Source organism: Strix aluco, chromosome 5 (genome assembly GCF_031877795.1).
Source record: "Strix aluco isolate bStrAlu1 chromosome 5, bStrAlu1.hap1, whole genome shotgun sequence".
Lineage (NCBI taxonomy): Eukaryota > Metazoa > Chordata > Aves > Strigiformes > Strigidae > Strix > Strix aluco.
Window position 1 is genome coordinate 89,138,397 of NC_133935.1, and position 13,072 is coordinate 89,151,468.

General features: G+C 61.3%; 2 protein-coding genes across 3 annotated transcripts; both read left to right on the forward strand.

Moving 5' to 3' along the window:
• Positions 1-1,403: 1,403 nt before the first annotated feature.
• On the forward strand, positions 1,404-3,841 carry ACR (acrosin). The gene is given in 6 exon segments (XM_074825932.1): positions 1,404-1,474; positions 1,790-1,990; positions 2,326-2,623; positions 2,889-3,014; positions 3,481-3,702; positions 3,704-3,841. Coding segments are annotated over 6 exon segments (1,056 nt in total).
• A 4,140-nt stretch (positions 3,842-7,981) lies between these two features.
• ARSA (arylsulfatase A) lies at positions 7,982-13,049 on the forward strand. 2 transcript variants are annotated; one of them, XM_074828199.1, is made up of 8 exons: positions 7,982-8,313; positions 8,657-8,897; positions 9,337-9,555; positions 10,019-10,188; positions 10,666-10,790; positions 10,965-11,092; positions 11,502-11,604; positions 11,718-13,049. In XM_074828199.1, exons 1-8 carry the CDS (start codon positions 8,084-8,086, stop codon positions 12,017-12,019), a joined length of 1,518 nt encoding a protein of 505 aa, XP_074684300.1. In that variant the 5' UTR covers positions 7,982-8,083; the 3' UTR covers positions 12,020-13,049. The 2 variants fall into 2 exon arrangements, with proteins under 2 accessions (XP_074684300.1, XP_074684301.1); XM_074828200.1 differs by having other exon boundaries at positions 8,171-8,296.
• Positions 13,050-13,072: the final 23 nt, after the last annotated feature.

Consider the following 13,072-nt stretch of genomic DNA (forward strand, 5'->3'; position numbering starts at 1 on the left):
TGGTTAATAATTGTGCCTGTAGCCATAGTTACTGCACATACGGGGACAGTTACGAGGTTTCAAAACCTGGTTGAACAAAACTTTGAATTGTGGTCAAGGTAACCCTGATTATTGAGAAGTTTATTAAGAACAAGCTTTGATCGCCAAACCCTAGACAACCAGCAGAACATCCTGGACCATAAAGAGAATGTGTGGGATTGTGCTGAGGGCGCAGAACATCCTGGGCCATAAAAGTGAATGTCTGGATTATTTAACTTGGCAACGAAACTAACTTTTGAGTGTCCTGACAGTGAACCATCTTCATCATACTACTAAAACCCACCCACAGGTCAAAAATACCCCTGCCCAGGTTAAGACCCTTCCCCTGAGCATGCATAGCGGCATTATGTAAGCCGTATTATAATTGTATGCTAATCACTAACCAATCAGTATCTAATAGGCGTGTTTGGAAAAGCACTAACCTCTGATTTTTGTGTATAAAAGAAACCTGAAAACCTGCTGATTTGTGGAAAAGTCCACCAAGCACCCAGGCCTGAATAAATACAGTATCTCTCCTGAGCATGTTAAGATTGGGTTATTGTACGCCAGGCACCAATCCTCTTTTCAGGTAACATGTGCACACACAGCCTGCCTGCATACACACAACATGCCCGCACGCACCACACACCCTCTACCCTGTGAATGCACACGTCTGCGTGCACACCCGGGGTCACCCGTACCACACTGCACACATACAGCGTGCACCCACAGTGTGAGTACAGGTGTGGAGTCACCCGGACACCGACTGCACCCCCACATCGTGCACACGCAGAGCGCACCGCGCAAACCCACGTGCCGGCACACGTGCACCCAGACGTGCGCACACACAGTGTTCACCCCGCGGGTGTGCTGGGCTCGTCCCGCTCACAAATCCCTGCTTGCCTGCCATCGCCGTAACCAGATTGGCTCTGCAACACGCAAACATGCCTGTAGTGCCTGTAGCAGTCATGTTCTCTGGCGTACATATTTTGGGAAGGACCTGGTGGCAGAGGGCTGCGGAGAGCAGAGGGGCAGTGAACTCCCCAAAGAGGCTGTGATGCCACGCTGGGTTTTTTCCTGCTCGCCGTTGGCAGGCAGTGCTGGGGCCGGGCACTGCTGCCTGCCACGGGGCCTGCACACCTCGTCCCGCAAGCAGAGCATTCAGCGGGGTCTGTCGGGAGTGTCCGATTCCAGCTTCTGCCTCCCCTCCCACTTGGAAACCCCCATGTTGTGGCCCCCCTGCCCCAAGAGGCCACCGTGCCCAGCCCCCGGAACCAGCGACGCTGTGACATTGGCCCCGGGGCCAAGGGCACTGCAAGCCCTGCGGGCACTGCATCGGCTGCTGCGCTGGTGGCAATGAGCCCTTGGTTCTGGCAGCTGCGGCAATGTGTTTGGTTCCCCTCCTCATCGTGCTGGCCTTGTGCTGGCCTGCACATGGTGCCTGGGACAGCTGTGGGTAAGTGGCCAAGGCTCTGGGATGGAGCTTGGGCACGCTGATGGGGTTCCCTGGAGGGTGCCTACTTGTCCCCCGTGGCCACACCACAGCTCCCCGAGCCCCACACGGGAGCCTCAGCTCCTTTCAGCACCCGGGCTGCTGGCTCAACTCGCATGCGGGGCTAATAGCAGAAACGGGGTTGGCTGCCTGCCTGCCCCCGCGGGGCTCCCTGGCCTCGCTGTCCATGCAGCGCCCCGTGGGGAGGGCAGAGGGCTGACCTTCAGCCGGAACAGCAGCGAGCGGTCGAGCAGGACAGTGACGAGTTTCTGGTTGCAGAGGGACCTGCCGGCTCCGGCCCCTGGCTGCTGACGATGGCACCTCGCATGTGGTGGAGGGCACAGACGCCCTGCCAGGGGTCTGGCCCTGGATCATCAGCATCCAGGATCCCTGGGCAGCAGGCACGGGGCATGTGTGTGGAGGGTCCCTCAGCAGCCCACAGTGGGTCCTCACAGCAGCCCACTGCTTCACCAAAGCCAGGTAAGGAAGGCCAGGAACGGGGATATCCCCCGGCACTCACAGGTGCCCCGTCCGCAGCATCACGTGCTACTCCCGTCCCCTTTCCTTGCAGTACGCCCAGTGCCTGGGCACTGCAGAGCCTGGCTGAGAGGCTGCTCAGGAGAGGGCTGGGCTCCTGCCACGGCTTCCTACAGCCTCCAGCTCGACACGCCTGGAGCCCAAGGCATGCAGGGGCAGTCGCAGCCTCTGCAGTGCTGCTTTCCTCTCCCCCACGTGAAGCAGAGGGCAGGGAACTGCTGGGCTGCTGCAGCACGTGGCTCTGCTCCCTCTGAGCCCTCTCCCCATCTGCCTTCCAGGCACATCACCATGTGGCGCGTGGTGGTCGGGGCCACCCGCTTGACTCAGCCGGGCCCGGAGGCCCAAATGCGCAATATTAAGCGGCTGCTGGTTCACCCACGCTACAGCAACATCACCAAGAGGAACGACATTGTGCTGCTGGAGTTGGACCAGCCTGTGCAGTACGGCTACTATGTACAGCTTGCCTGCGTGCCCGACGCCTCGCTGCAAGTGTCAGAGCTGACGACCTGCTACGTCAGTGGCTGGGGGGCCATGACGGCGAGATGTGAGTTCCCGAAGAGCGCTCGTGTCCTGAGTGCAAGCGGGGGAGGCGGGCTGGGCTTCCTGACAGCAGAGGCAAGAGCCAGAGCCTGGCTGTGGGGACGTGTGCCCATGGAGAGATGGGCCTGGCCCAGGGCCCCAGGCCAGACAGAAGGGAATCGCCAGTACAGTGCCCGTCACGATGCAAAGCCAAGTCCCAGGGAAGGGGTTCACCCAGACACGGCAGGAGACCTGGCAACCAGCTGCAGGGCTTTAATTCCTTTCTGTGCTCACAACTGCAGGAACGATGGATGTCCTGCAGGAGGCCAAGGTCCACCTCATCGACCTCAACCTCTGCAACAGCAGCCGGTGGTACGGAGGGGCCGTCCACCCCCACAACCTGTGCGCTGGCTCTCCGCAGGGCGGCATCGACACCTGCCAGGGAGGAGCCTGTGACGAGGCAGCGCCCAGCGGCACAGGCAGCCCCGGCACAGCCGCCCAGACACACCCCGGCGCGGGCTTTGCCTGGCCAGTCGCCCTCCCACCACCGGGTCCCCACCGCTACCGGGGCTCACCTCCCCTTCCCCAGCTGCAGGTCCTTGCCCAGGGCCCCACTTGCCCCAGAGGCCCGGGACTCTGTTCAGAAAGCCCATCCAGTGCTCCTGGCAGCCCCGAGGTCCAGCTCCCAGCCCTGGAACATCCCTCTTGCACCCAGCCAGCATCGCTGTGCAGAGATGAGCACAAGCCCTACTCCACGGGCCCACGACCCCCTCCCAGACAAGGTCCTGTCGGCCACAGCACCTGAGCAGAGCCTCTGTGCAGCGGATACAGCTCTGGCAGGTGCTGGCACAGAGAAGGAGCCGGCCCTAGCGCTGCCAGCGGTCACTCGACACCACCTCTCTCCTCTGCTGCAGGGGGACAGCGGTGGTCCTCTCGTCTGCAAAGACAACAGTGCTGACTACTTCTGGTTTGTTGGGGTGACCAGCTGGGGGAGAGGCTGCGCGAGAGCAAAACGGACCAGAATCTACACCTCCACTCAGCACTTTTACAACTGGATCCTGGTACAGATGGGACTGTGCTCAGCAGCAAGGGCTGCTCCAACATCACGGGCATGGAGTCCTTTTCTCACCGCCTCAACGCCCCTTTCAGAGGCCAAGCCCAACACCAGCACAGTCAGGCAGGTTTAGCTCCTGCCCCTTTCCACTCCAGAAGCTGCTGCAATTCTTTACCCGGCTGCAGGAGCTCCTGCAGCTCCTAAAGGGAAAAAAGGCTTGAGCAGCAGGAGGAACAGGATCCAGCGCAGGCTGCAGTGTACCAGGGCCACCTCCTGCTGGGGCACTCACTGCCTGCGGACCCAAAGGCAGCCTCAGTGCCAAAGGCCTGCTCGGTCCTGCCCACGCTCCTCTGAGCGCACACAAATGCTCAAGTTGACTTAGTTCTTGAAATAAAGTTGCCAAGTTTCACAGCTAACCATGTTGCAGTCCAATTCAGTCTCCTGTGCAAGGCAAGGAGTTCCATGCCTGCCATCTGCAAAATGAGGCTGCAGGCAGCCACGTTGGGCACAAAGGGAAAGAGTCACTCCAAAGGGCTGAAACCGAGAGGAGGGTGCTCAGAGCCACCATGGGATGGAGAAGACTGGCACATCCGGGCTAGAGAGGGGAAAGGAAAAATTGACGTGACATGCAGACAACTCTGGGGCTTGCATTAAGGCACAGGAGCTGATGATTAGGGCCTGGCACAAGCCGTAGCTCACTGAACAGACCATGGGAAACTCCTGAGCAAGACAAGAGAAATTGCTGACCATAGCGAAGAGTGAGAAGCTGACAGGAGTTACAGTGCCGTGAGGAAGAGCCAGATCTCATGGGTAGCTAAGGGGGAATTATGTGAGAGGTGGCCACACTTCAGAGATAATTGAAGGAAGGGGTCATTTTGGGGAGAGGAATCTGGAAGGCACAGCAGTACTCAGGAAACCACATCAGCTAGCTAACAGCACGTGAAACCCCAAATCTGTTCACAGATGGAGCAAACCTGGGAGCAAGGGGGGGAAAAATAACTGGGAGGAGATGGGGGCGGAGAAAGGGAGGAGTAAGGAAGATGACAGGAATGTATAAGCATGGAAAATGGGAAGAAAGGGGGATAAAGGAGCCAGTCACACCTAAGCAAATGTCTGGTCAGTTTGCTCGTTTGACAGAGCCTTGCACCGAATCACCACAGTCCATCCTACCCTCTTTTTGAGAGCAATTCAAAATCCTTTCTGTGTGGCCCCACTCTGTATGTGGTGGGGACGTGGGCGTAGAGGCCTGGCTGCTAGCGGTGGCAGAAGGGGACAGAGGTCAGAGGGACCTGGCCGTTGGAGACAGCCCGTGTCTAGGGCCAGCAACGAGTGGGAGCGCTGCGTGCGAGTGCGGGTCACTGGGGAACTTGAAGATGGACTAGCTAACGAGCAGAGGAGATACAGATCTGGAAAGACCCAAGGTCTGTGCCAATTACTGGGTAACTAGCTCGACATCCAGCCATGGATTTTAATTGAACTTAATTCCCATGCTAATATAGAAGGGACCCATGAAAACGCTGAGCTTGCGAATTCAGGGAGTGATGTGTGTGTGTTTCAGTGCTGAACACCAGTCCTGATCCGCTGGAGAGGAAGACAAGGGCTGGGTTGTGCTCTTTGTGTTAAGTGGGTGCTGGTGAAGGTACTGCTCTCTCTCTGTTAATCTGTGTTGCCATTCATGCCCAAGAAGGATGTGTGCGTGTTCCGGAATGTGCTCTGGCTCTTTGGAAGACAAACAAGTCTCTTGTACCTGTGTGTGGGAACAGCGGCCACATCCCTTGGACTGAGACGGGAGAAACCTCCCGGGAATGAGAGTCCTCCCAGTTCAGCTCCAGCTCTTCTGCACGGAGAAATTCTCTGGGAGGAACATGGGCAGAGTACACGCGCACACACACACGTGCGTGCGTGCACACAGTGTGCACAGAAAACACTGTGCGCACACACTGCACTGACACACAGGGTGCATGTGTACACACCCCCTGTGGAGACACACGTGGGGTACAAACAGAAGGTGCGATGCACACCCGGAGTGTGCGCACACCCGTACTCCAAAACACACATCTGGGACACAGAGCGCAACGCGCGGTGTTGGCACACTCACAGAGCACGAGCGTGCGCGCACCAAGCCGACACAGCCACACACAGGGTGTGCACACCCCTCCGCACACAATGTACACACCCAGGCAGCACAGGCACACCCTGCGGCATGCACACGTTACGGAATGCACCCACACACACACCCGCACGGGCGCCCACTGTGCGCCCACTGTGCACCCACCTGCGTGCCAGCAGCACCCCCAGCGATGCAGGCACACGTGGAATGCACCTCCCACGGGGGCTCGTGCAGATCCCCTGTCCGTGCACGCACACATGTGTGTCCATGCACACATACACTTGCAGACACACACAGAGGAACATACGTGTGTGCCCGCACACGTGCAGAGTGTTGCACTCCCACAAACGTACAGCCCCTTCACACCCCGCATGCTCATGAGTCGCTGGCACGGATACAGCCTGTCACCCCTCCCTGCCCGCTCCCCCCGTGCCGGGCTCACAGCCGCCTCCCTGCCTGCGTTCCGCCGCTGTCGCTTGGGCCTCTCCGGCCGCCTGGACACCGTCCACCCGCGCGTCCCACCCGTGCCCGCTGGCACCCGTGCGGGTTGGGGCAGCCGGGCCATGCCCTGCCCAGGCTCCTGCAGCCTGGTTACCCGCATGCAGCGCAGACGGTCCCACGCCTCCCGCCCTGCTCCTTGTCTGGCCTCTGAAACTGTCCCCGCGCCATGGCCACCCCCCGAGTGCAGAGCCCCAGCCGTTCTCCTTTCAGGGGGGGCTGCCAGCCCCCCGCGCCCCGATCCCTGCGGCCAGGCACTGCTCAGCGGGCACTGCCATGCCCTAGGAGCAAAGTGGGCGCCATGAATTATGCAGCAGTTTTGCCTCCTGCTGCAGCACCAGCCTCCTTGCTCTGCCTCTGGGCCCTGAATAATTGATGGCAGCGCACAGCAGCAGCAGCAGCCCCAGCATCCCTCCTGTGCCAGGGGCCGGGCTGTCAGGAGGCAGGGGCTAGACACGCAGGAAGGGCAGGGGCCACGGGGACAGCCTGAACAGCAGAGAACAGGGAGCGACGGAACACAGAGTTCTCCAGCACGTTCGAAAGAGGTTGTAAAAGTGGGATGGGTCCTAAGAAATGCTGACTGGTAACAAGAAAACCCAGAACAGGCTGATTACACAGGCTGGGTGCAAACCAGAGGAGTGTCTACATGAGAACATCAGGCTGGGACAGCAGCCATTCTTACCCCCATGTTGTCTTTGGGCTGAAACTCCTCATCTCTGCCTGCTGTGTGGTTAATCCTAGACTGCTGCTGCTGTGCCTGTGCTTGTGCACCATCTCTGGTCTTGCTCTCATCTCATTTTGGATAAACTGAACAGATGGAGGTCTTCAGGACATTCAACCTCAATTCCTGTCTGTGCCTGTCTTCCAAGCTTTCTCTGATTTTCAAAACCAGACACAGCAACAGGGTACAGCCTTCTCAGGGTGCAGAACTTCCCCTTTTCCTCCTCGTTCTCCTTATCGCTCCCTTCCCCCAGAGAATTGCTGTTGCACTGTTCCTTCCTCGCTGATGACAAGTATCTGCAGGAAATGGGCTCCCATGCCCAGGCACAACCAGCGGTCCTTGAGCCTGAACGTGAAAGTCTGTCACTGCTGTATGAAAACAAACTTGAAAAGTGCCCAGACCCTATAGGCCCCAGCCTGCCCCAAACAGTGGCACACTCTCTGCCTGTCCCAGGGGATTTTGCACCCTGTGCGCATCTGGAGCTTCATGTGCTCCCCAGAAGGTGGGAAGCCGGGAGCGGTGGCCTGGGCAGAGCAGGCAGGTGGCAGGGGACATCCCCCCAGGCCACCCGGCCCCAGCGGGGGGCCATCCACCCGCCACCACACGCCGAGGTGTCCGTCTGCTCCCAGAACAGCCTCACAGTTTCCCGGCTCAGCCCCGGTGCGGCTGGGCGCAGGTTGGGCTGCCGGCGGCCGCGAGGCCTTTTCCCTCAGAGACCCGGGGCTGGACACCCGGGCTGAGCCCGCAGCCCCCGGCCCCGGACAGCGCTGAGGGCGGCTCCGTGGGAAACCGCTGTGGTTAACAAACCCCCTCAACCGCAGCGCCCGGGGGCTGACCCAGGTCCTAAGAGGCCGCCAGCGCCGCGCACGCCGGCCCGGGAGGCGGCTGCAAAGCTCGGCCCGGCCCGGCCCCTTTCCCGGGCGGGCCCGCGGCAGGCGGCGGCTCCCGGCGTGCCCCGCGCTGGACTGCGGCTCCCGGCGTGCCTCGCGGGGTGCCCGATCACGTGACCGCCCGCGCGGGTCAGACGGGCGCCGGGGGTGCGGTTGGTGCTGTGGCGGGGCTGTGGGGCCTGCGGGGCCGGTCCGAGCCGAGCCGAGCCGAGCCGAGCCGAGCCGGACCGCACTGCGCCGCGCCATGGGGCCGAGGGGCCGGGGCCTGCCGTGGGCCCTGGTGCTGCTGGCCTTGCGCGGAGCGGCCGGCGCCCCCCCCAGCTTCGTCCTGCTGCTGGCGGACGACCTGGGCTTCGGGGACCTGGGGAGCTACGGGCACCCTTCTTCTGCCACGCCCAGCCTGGACCGGATGGCTTCCCGAGGGCTGCGGTTCACCAACTTCTACAGCAGCTCCCCGGTGTGCAGCCCGTCCCGGTGCGTGCCCCGCTGCTCCCGCCCCGCCGGCTGGCCGGGGCTGCAGAGTCCCGGGGCCGGGGTGGAGACGGCGTTGGCACCCAGCTGGGGAGCTGCGGTGCTGGGAGGAACGGGGAGGGGTGACAAACCTGCCGTGTCCCAGGAGGCCCGAAAGTGCGGGTGCTCGGCGAGGGGACCGGTCGAGCATCCCAGCGGGCAGGGGAGGTGACAGCGGCAGCCATAAGACTGCAGAGCCAAGCTGGCAGTCCCGAGGAACCCCCGGGGCACCCTCTGAGGAGGCTGAGCACCATGGCCCGTGCTGCGTCCGGTGTGACGCACGTCTCCTCTCCGCTCTCTCCTGCAGGGCAGCGCTGCTGACGGGCCGGTTCCAGATGCGCTCTGGGGTGTACCCCGGTGTGTTCAGCCCAGACTCGCGGGGAGGCCTGCCGCTGTCAGAGGTCACCATTGCAGAGGTGCTGAAGGCTGAGGGCTATGCCACAGCCATGGTTGGCAAGTGGCACCTGGGCCTGGGGATTAATGGCTCCTTCCTGCCCATCCACCAGGGCTTCGACCATTTCTTGGGGGTGCCCTACTCCCATGACCAGGTAAGGGGTGTCCCGGGTCAGGCTGGGAGAGTGCCTGAGAGATGAAGCTTGCTGGAGAGCACGTGGGCCGTGGTGCTTGCCTGGGTGTGGGTGGCTGCAGGCCGGGGAGATGGGCGCTGGTGGGGAAAGCCAGTTCCCGAGGTGCTCGTATGACAGGGCAGTTCTGCAGAATGTGGGTGGCTGTTGTGGTGGGGGACGTACACCCTTTGTCAAGGGAGGGAGGGTCAGCGCCTGGGCTACAAAGAAACATCCAAATACCTGCCAGGAGAAGCTGATGTTGGGGCAGTGTGGCCCAGGGACAGACCCCTGTGCTTCTGGGAGTGGCCACCCAAAGGGTGCCTGTGGGACCTGGTGGTGGGCTGCTGTGAGACTCTTTGCTCCCTTCCCCTCACTGTCCTGCAGCACAGGTAGAAGACAAAGTGTTATTTGTTCTCTCCAGGGCCCTTGCCAGAATCTCACCTGCTTCCCACCCGACATCAAGTGTTTTGGTACTTGTGACCAAGGCGTAGTGCCAGTCCCGCTGCTCTGGAACCAGAGCATCGTGCAGCAGCCGGTCTCTTTCCCTGATCTGGTGCCACTCTACAACAAATTCTCCCGGGACTTCATCGCTGACTGTGCCCGACGAGGCCTCCCCTTCCTGCTCTACTATGCTTCCCACGTAGGAGAGGGGGAGGGATGCTCCAGGCCGAGGGTGGGAAGGGAGCCTTTGTCCTGTGGGGAGCGCAGGGGTCTCAGCACCTGTAGCCCCAGGGCTGTGCTGAGCAGTCATACCTGCTCCTGGATGACCTGGGGTTGCTCTTCCCACGCCCATGTCTCATGGCAGCACCGATCTGATAATGTTCTTGGGCTGCTTCTTCCTGGAGCTTTGCCCACTTCTCTGGGCCAGGAGCCCACTTGGGAAAACTTCCTGCTCTGGGGCTCCACATCCTCTCCTGGGGCTCAGCTCCTTTGTGCCATTCCTGAGAGATGCTTCTGAAGCTTGGGGACAAGCCTCCTCTCCTCTCACAGCTGTTGTCACGTATCTCCGTGTCCCAGCTGCGGTGCTCTCTGTCCCCGGGTGAACTGGGAACCAGGTGCAGCTCTGGGAGTGTGCACAGCCGTCTCCTCTGCCCTTCCTCCAGCACACACACTACCCCCAGTTCGCAAGCCAGGAGTACGCAGGGCAGTCGCGGCGTGGGCCGTTTGGTGACGCGCTCTTGGAGTTTGACGGCTCGGTGGGACAGCTGCTGGAGGCGCTGCAGGAAAATGGTCTTGCAAACACGACCCTGGTGTTCTTCACCTCTGACAATGGGTGAGTGGGCTCAGCAGCGGGGATTTCGTCACTGATAAGATTCTGCTGCCATGGCATGGGGGAACTGGGGCAAAAGGGATGTGGTGAGGCATTGCCAGGTGAGACCCCAGTGACCTGAAGTAAGGCAAGAGGTGGATGCTGCTCTGGAGAGGACCCAGTGCAGTCCTTGTTCCTGTGACTCAGCTGTGCCCCTCCTCGCGGGCAGAGCCCTCGCAGGGTTTGGGCCAGGAGCGTGCAGCAGCCCAAATACACCCCAATTCCCTTCGTGTGTGAGTGGCACTGGGCCGGTGCCCTGCTTGGGCGTCTCGCACACCTTGGCTTCTCCGCCTGCCCCACGCCTCCTGCCTCACAAGGCTGGGGAGCATGGCAGCGTCACGCGCCAGCACCGTGTCTCTTATCATGGCTCCGTCGGCAGCATTGGGGAAGGGGTAGCATGAACCTGCGACGCTGATGGTTGGTGGCTCTTCTCTTTCACAGCCCTTCCACCATGCGGATGGCTCGCGGAGGCAGCTCTGGCCTTCTCAAGTGTGGGAAGGGCACAACGTATGAAGGTGGCATGCGGGAACCAGCAGTGGCTTATTGGCCAGGCCGTATCGCTCCAGGTGAGACTTGGCACCGCTCATGCCTTCTGCTGCCGATGCCAGCCAAGGCGGCGTGTCATGGCAGCTCAACTGCCCTGGGACAAGCAGAGGGTGGGAGAGAAGTGAGGGTGGCAGGGATTGAAGTGGGATCAGGTGCTTGAACCTTTCCTTGTGCCTTGCGGTGGTGGGTGACAGGAGTGACGCATGAGCTGGCCAGCACCCTGGACATCCTGCCAACGGTGGCTGCCCTGGCTGGAGCAGCTCTTCCCAGAGTTGCCCTGGATGGCTATGACCTGAGCCCCGTGCTGTTTGGGTCAGGGAAGGTGAGTCCTGCAGCTGGTTCAGCCAGCACTGTGCGTGAAGGCTGGGTGCGGGGCTGGAGCCACGTGCCTGGGGAGTGGGACCAGCTGGGGGTCGGGGACGTCCATGAGCTGGGACCTTTTGTCTGGCCTGGGTCATGCCGTGGAGTTCCTGGGCTCCCTCAGGCTGCTCTGCTCTGACAACTGCAACGTGTGGCCCAGCCAAACCCCCGCAGCTGCAGTGGATGGACAGAGCCCAGTAACTTGGAGCAGGAGCAGACGGGGTGCTGCTGCTGGTCAGCTTCCCCCCTCCAGCCACCTTCCAGCTGTAGCACCAGGGTCCTGTGTGAGTCCCTGCAGGCTCTGCTGCTCGTGTCCAGGCTCTTCAGGCTCATGGCTGCACAGGTGAGCTCAGCTCTGCTGCTTCCCACAGAGTCCCCGTCTGACGATGTTCTTCTACCCGCCGTCCCCCGATCCACTGCACGGCCCCTTCGCTGTCAGGCTGGGGAAGTACAAGGCCCATTACTTCACCCAAGGTTAGTGCTGCCGCCGCTCCTCCACACGCTCAACTTGGTGAAGTCCCGTGCGGTTTTGCTGTCCAAAGCTCCGAGAGGAGAAAGCAAGCTGTACCTGGTGGTCTCTTTTGCAGGTTCCTTTCACAGTGATACAACCCCAGACCAGGCCTGCCATGGTCTGACGCCGCTGACCCCTCACTTGCCCCCGCTGCTCTTTGACCTGGACTCAGACCCGGCCGAGAACTATGACCTGCTGCAGGGCAGCGTGGGGCCGGAGGTTCTGCAGGTCCTGAAGGAGATCAAGCTGCAGAAAGTGCTTTTTGAACAGCACATGAGGTTTGGGGAGAGCCAGCTCAGGAAGGGCAGGGATCCCGCCCTGCAGCCCTGCTGCGTACCAAACTGCATTCCTAAGCCTTCCTGCTGCCGCTGCTCCTAGCCGCTCGTTGCTCCTGCCCCTTCCGCCGTTCCGCACTGGAACCCCATCCCGAACCCACCAGACCCCCCCGCCCCCACTAACCCAGCTCGGCCCGCGAGCTGCCCCGCAGCTCTGGCCCAGTGACACCTCTGGCTTACAGAGCACTGGGGAGGTGACAGCCCCGCCAGGAGTGCAGCTCAGTGCAGCCTCTGCTCTGTGCTGGACGCCCAGGCTGGGGCCTCTTGACAGAAACCCCAACTTGGTCGGGGTGGAACTGTGATGCAGCGTGGTCTCCAGAGCCAGAACAGCTCCCTTCAAACCATGGTCAAGAAGCAAAGGGCCTGTCCCCGTGTCCCGAGACGCCCCCTGCAGCTGGGGCAGGCGGTGCCCCCTGGGTGGGAGCAGAGCTGGGGCTGCAGCACCATCCCTGGCCAAGGGCAGGGCTGGGCCGGGCAGTGCTGGCAGCTTCGGCCGCAGGACCCATGCGGCTGGTGCAGAGCGGGCGTGCCTGGCGGGGAGCGGTGCGGGGGCTGTGCTCAGCACCCCCAAAGCATTCGTGACTGCCGGGGGTGCAGGCGTGGCCAGCGGTCGGCAGGGCTGGTGCTCTGGCGAGGTCTGTCAGGGACGCTGGGGCTGATCAACAGCAGGCCTAAAAATAGTCACTCCAAAGGGCTGAGCCCAAGCCTGGTCGGAGGGGAGGGGAGGCTGCAGTGGTCACAGGGGGCGAGAGGTCTTGGGGACAGCAGTTGGAAACACAGAGGGCCTTAGGGTGGCTACTGGTGGGATCCCTGTGTGTGTACAATGCACCAGTGAACTTGAAAATGGACTCGCACAACCCAGGACACACGGATCTGGTTCACACCGATGGCTGGGTAAGGGGCTTGACATCCAGCCACAGGTATCACATGGACTTAATTTCCATGCTGTTATGTGAGGAATCTCTGCATGTGCTGTGCTTATGAGTCTGGGGAGTGAAGGTGTGTTCATGTTTCACTGGGAAACATCCCATTCTGGTCACCTGGAAAGGCAGCAAAGGACTGGCCCGCACTCATGTTAGTGTAAGGGGTGGTTACG

Coding starts and splice junctions, on each gene's coding strand:
- ARSA (XM_074828199.1), top strand. CDS start 8,084: ATGGGGCCGAGGGGCCGGGGCCTGCCGTGGGCCCTGGTGCTGCTGGCC. Junction 10,791..10,964: donor GCCAGGCCGTATCGCTCCAG/GTGAGACTTGGC, acceptor GGTGGGTGACAG/GAGTGACGCATGAGCTGGCC. Junction 11,605..11,717: donor GGCCCATTACTTCACCCAAG/GTTAGTGCTGCC, acceptor TCTCTTTTGCAG/GTTCCTTTCACAGTGATACA.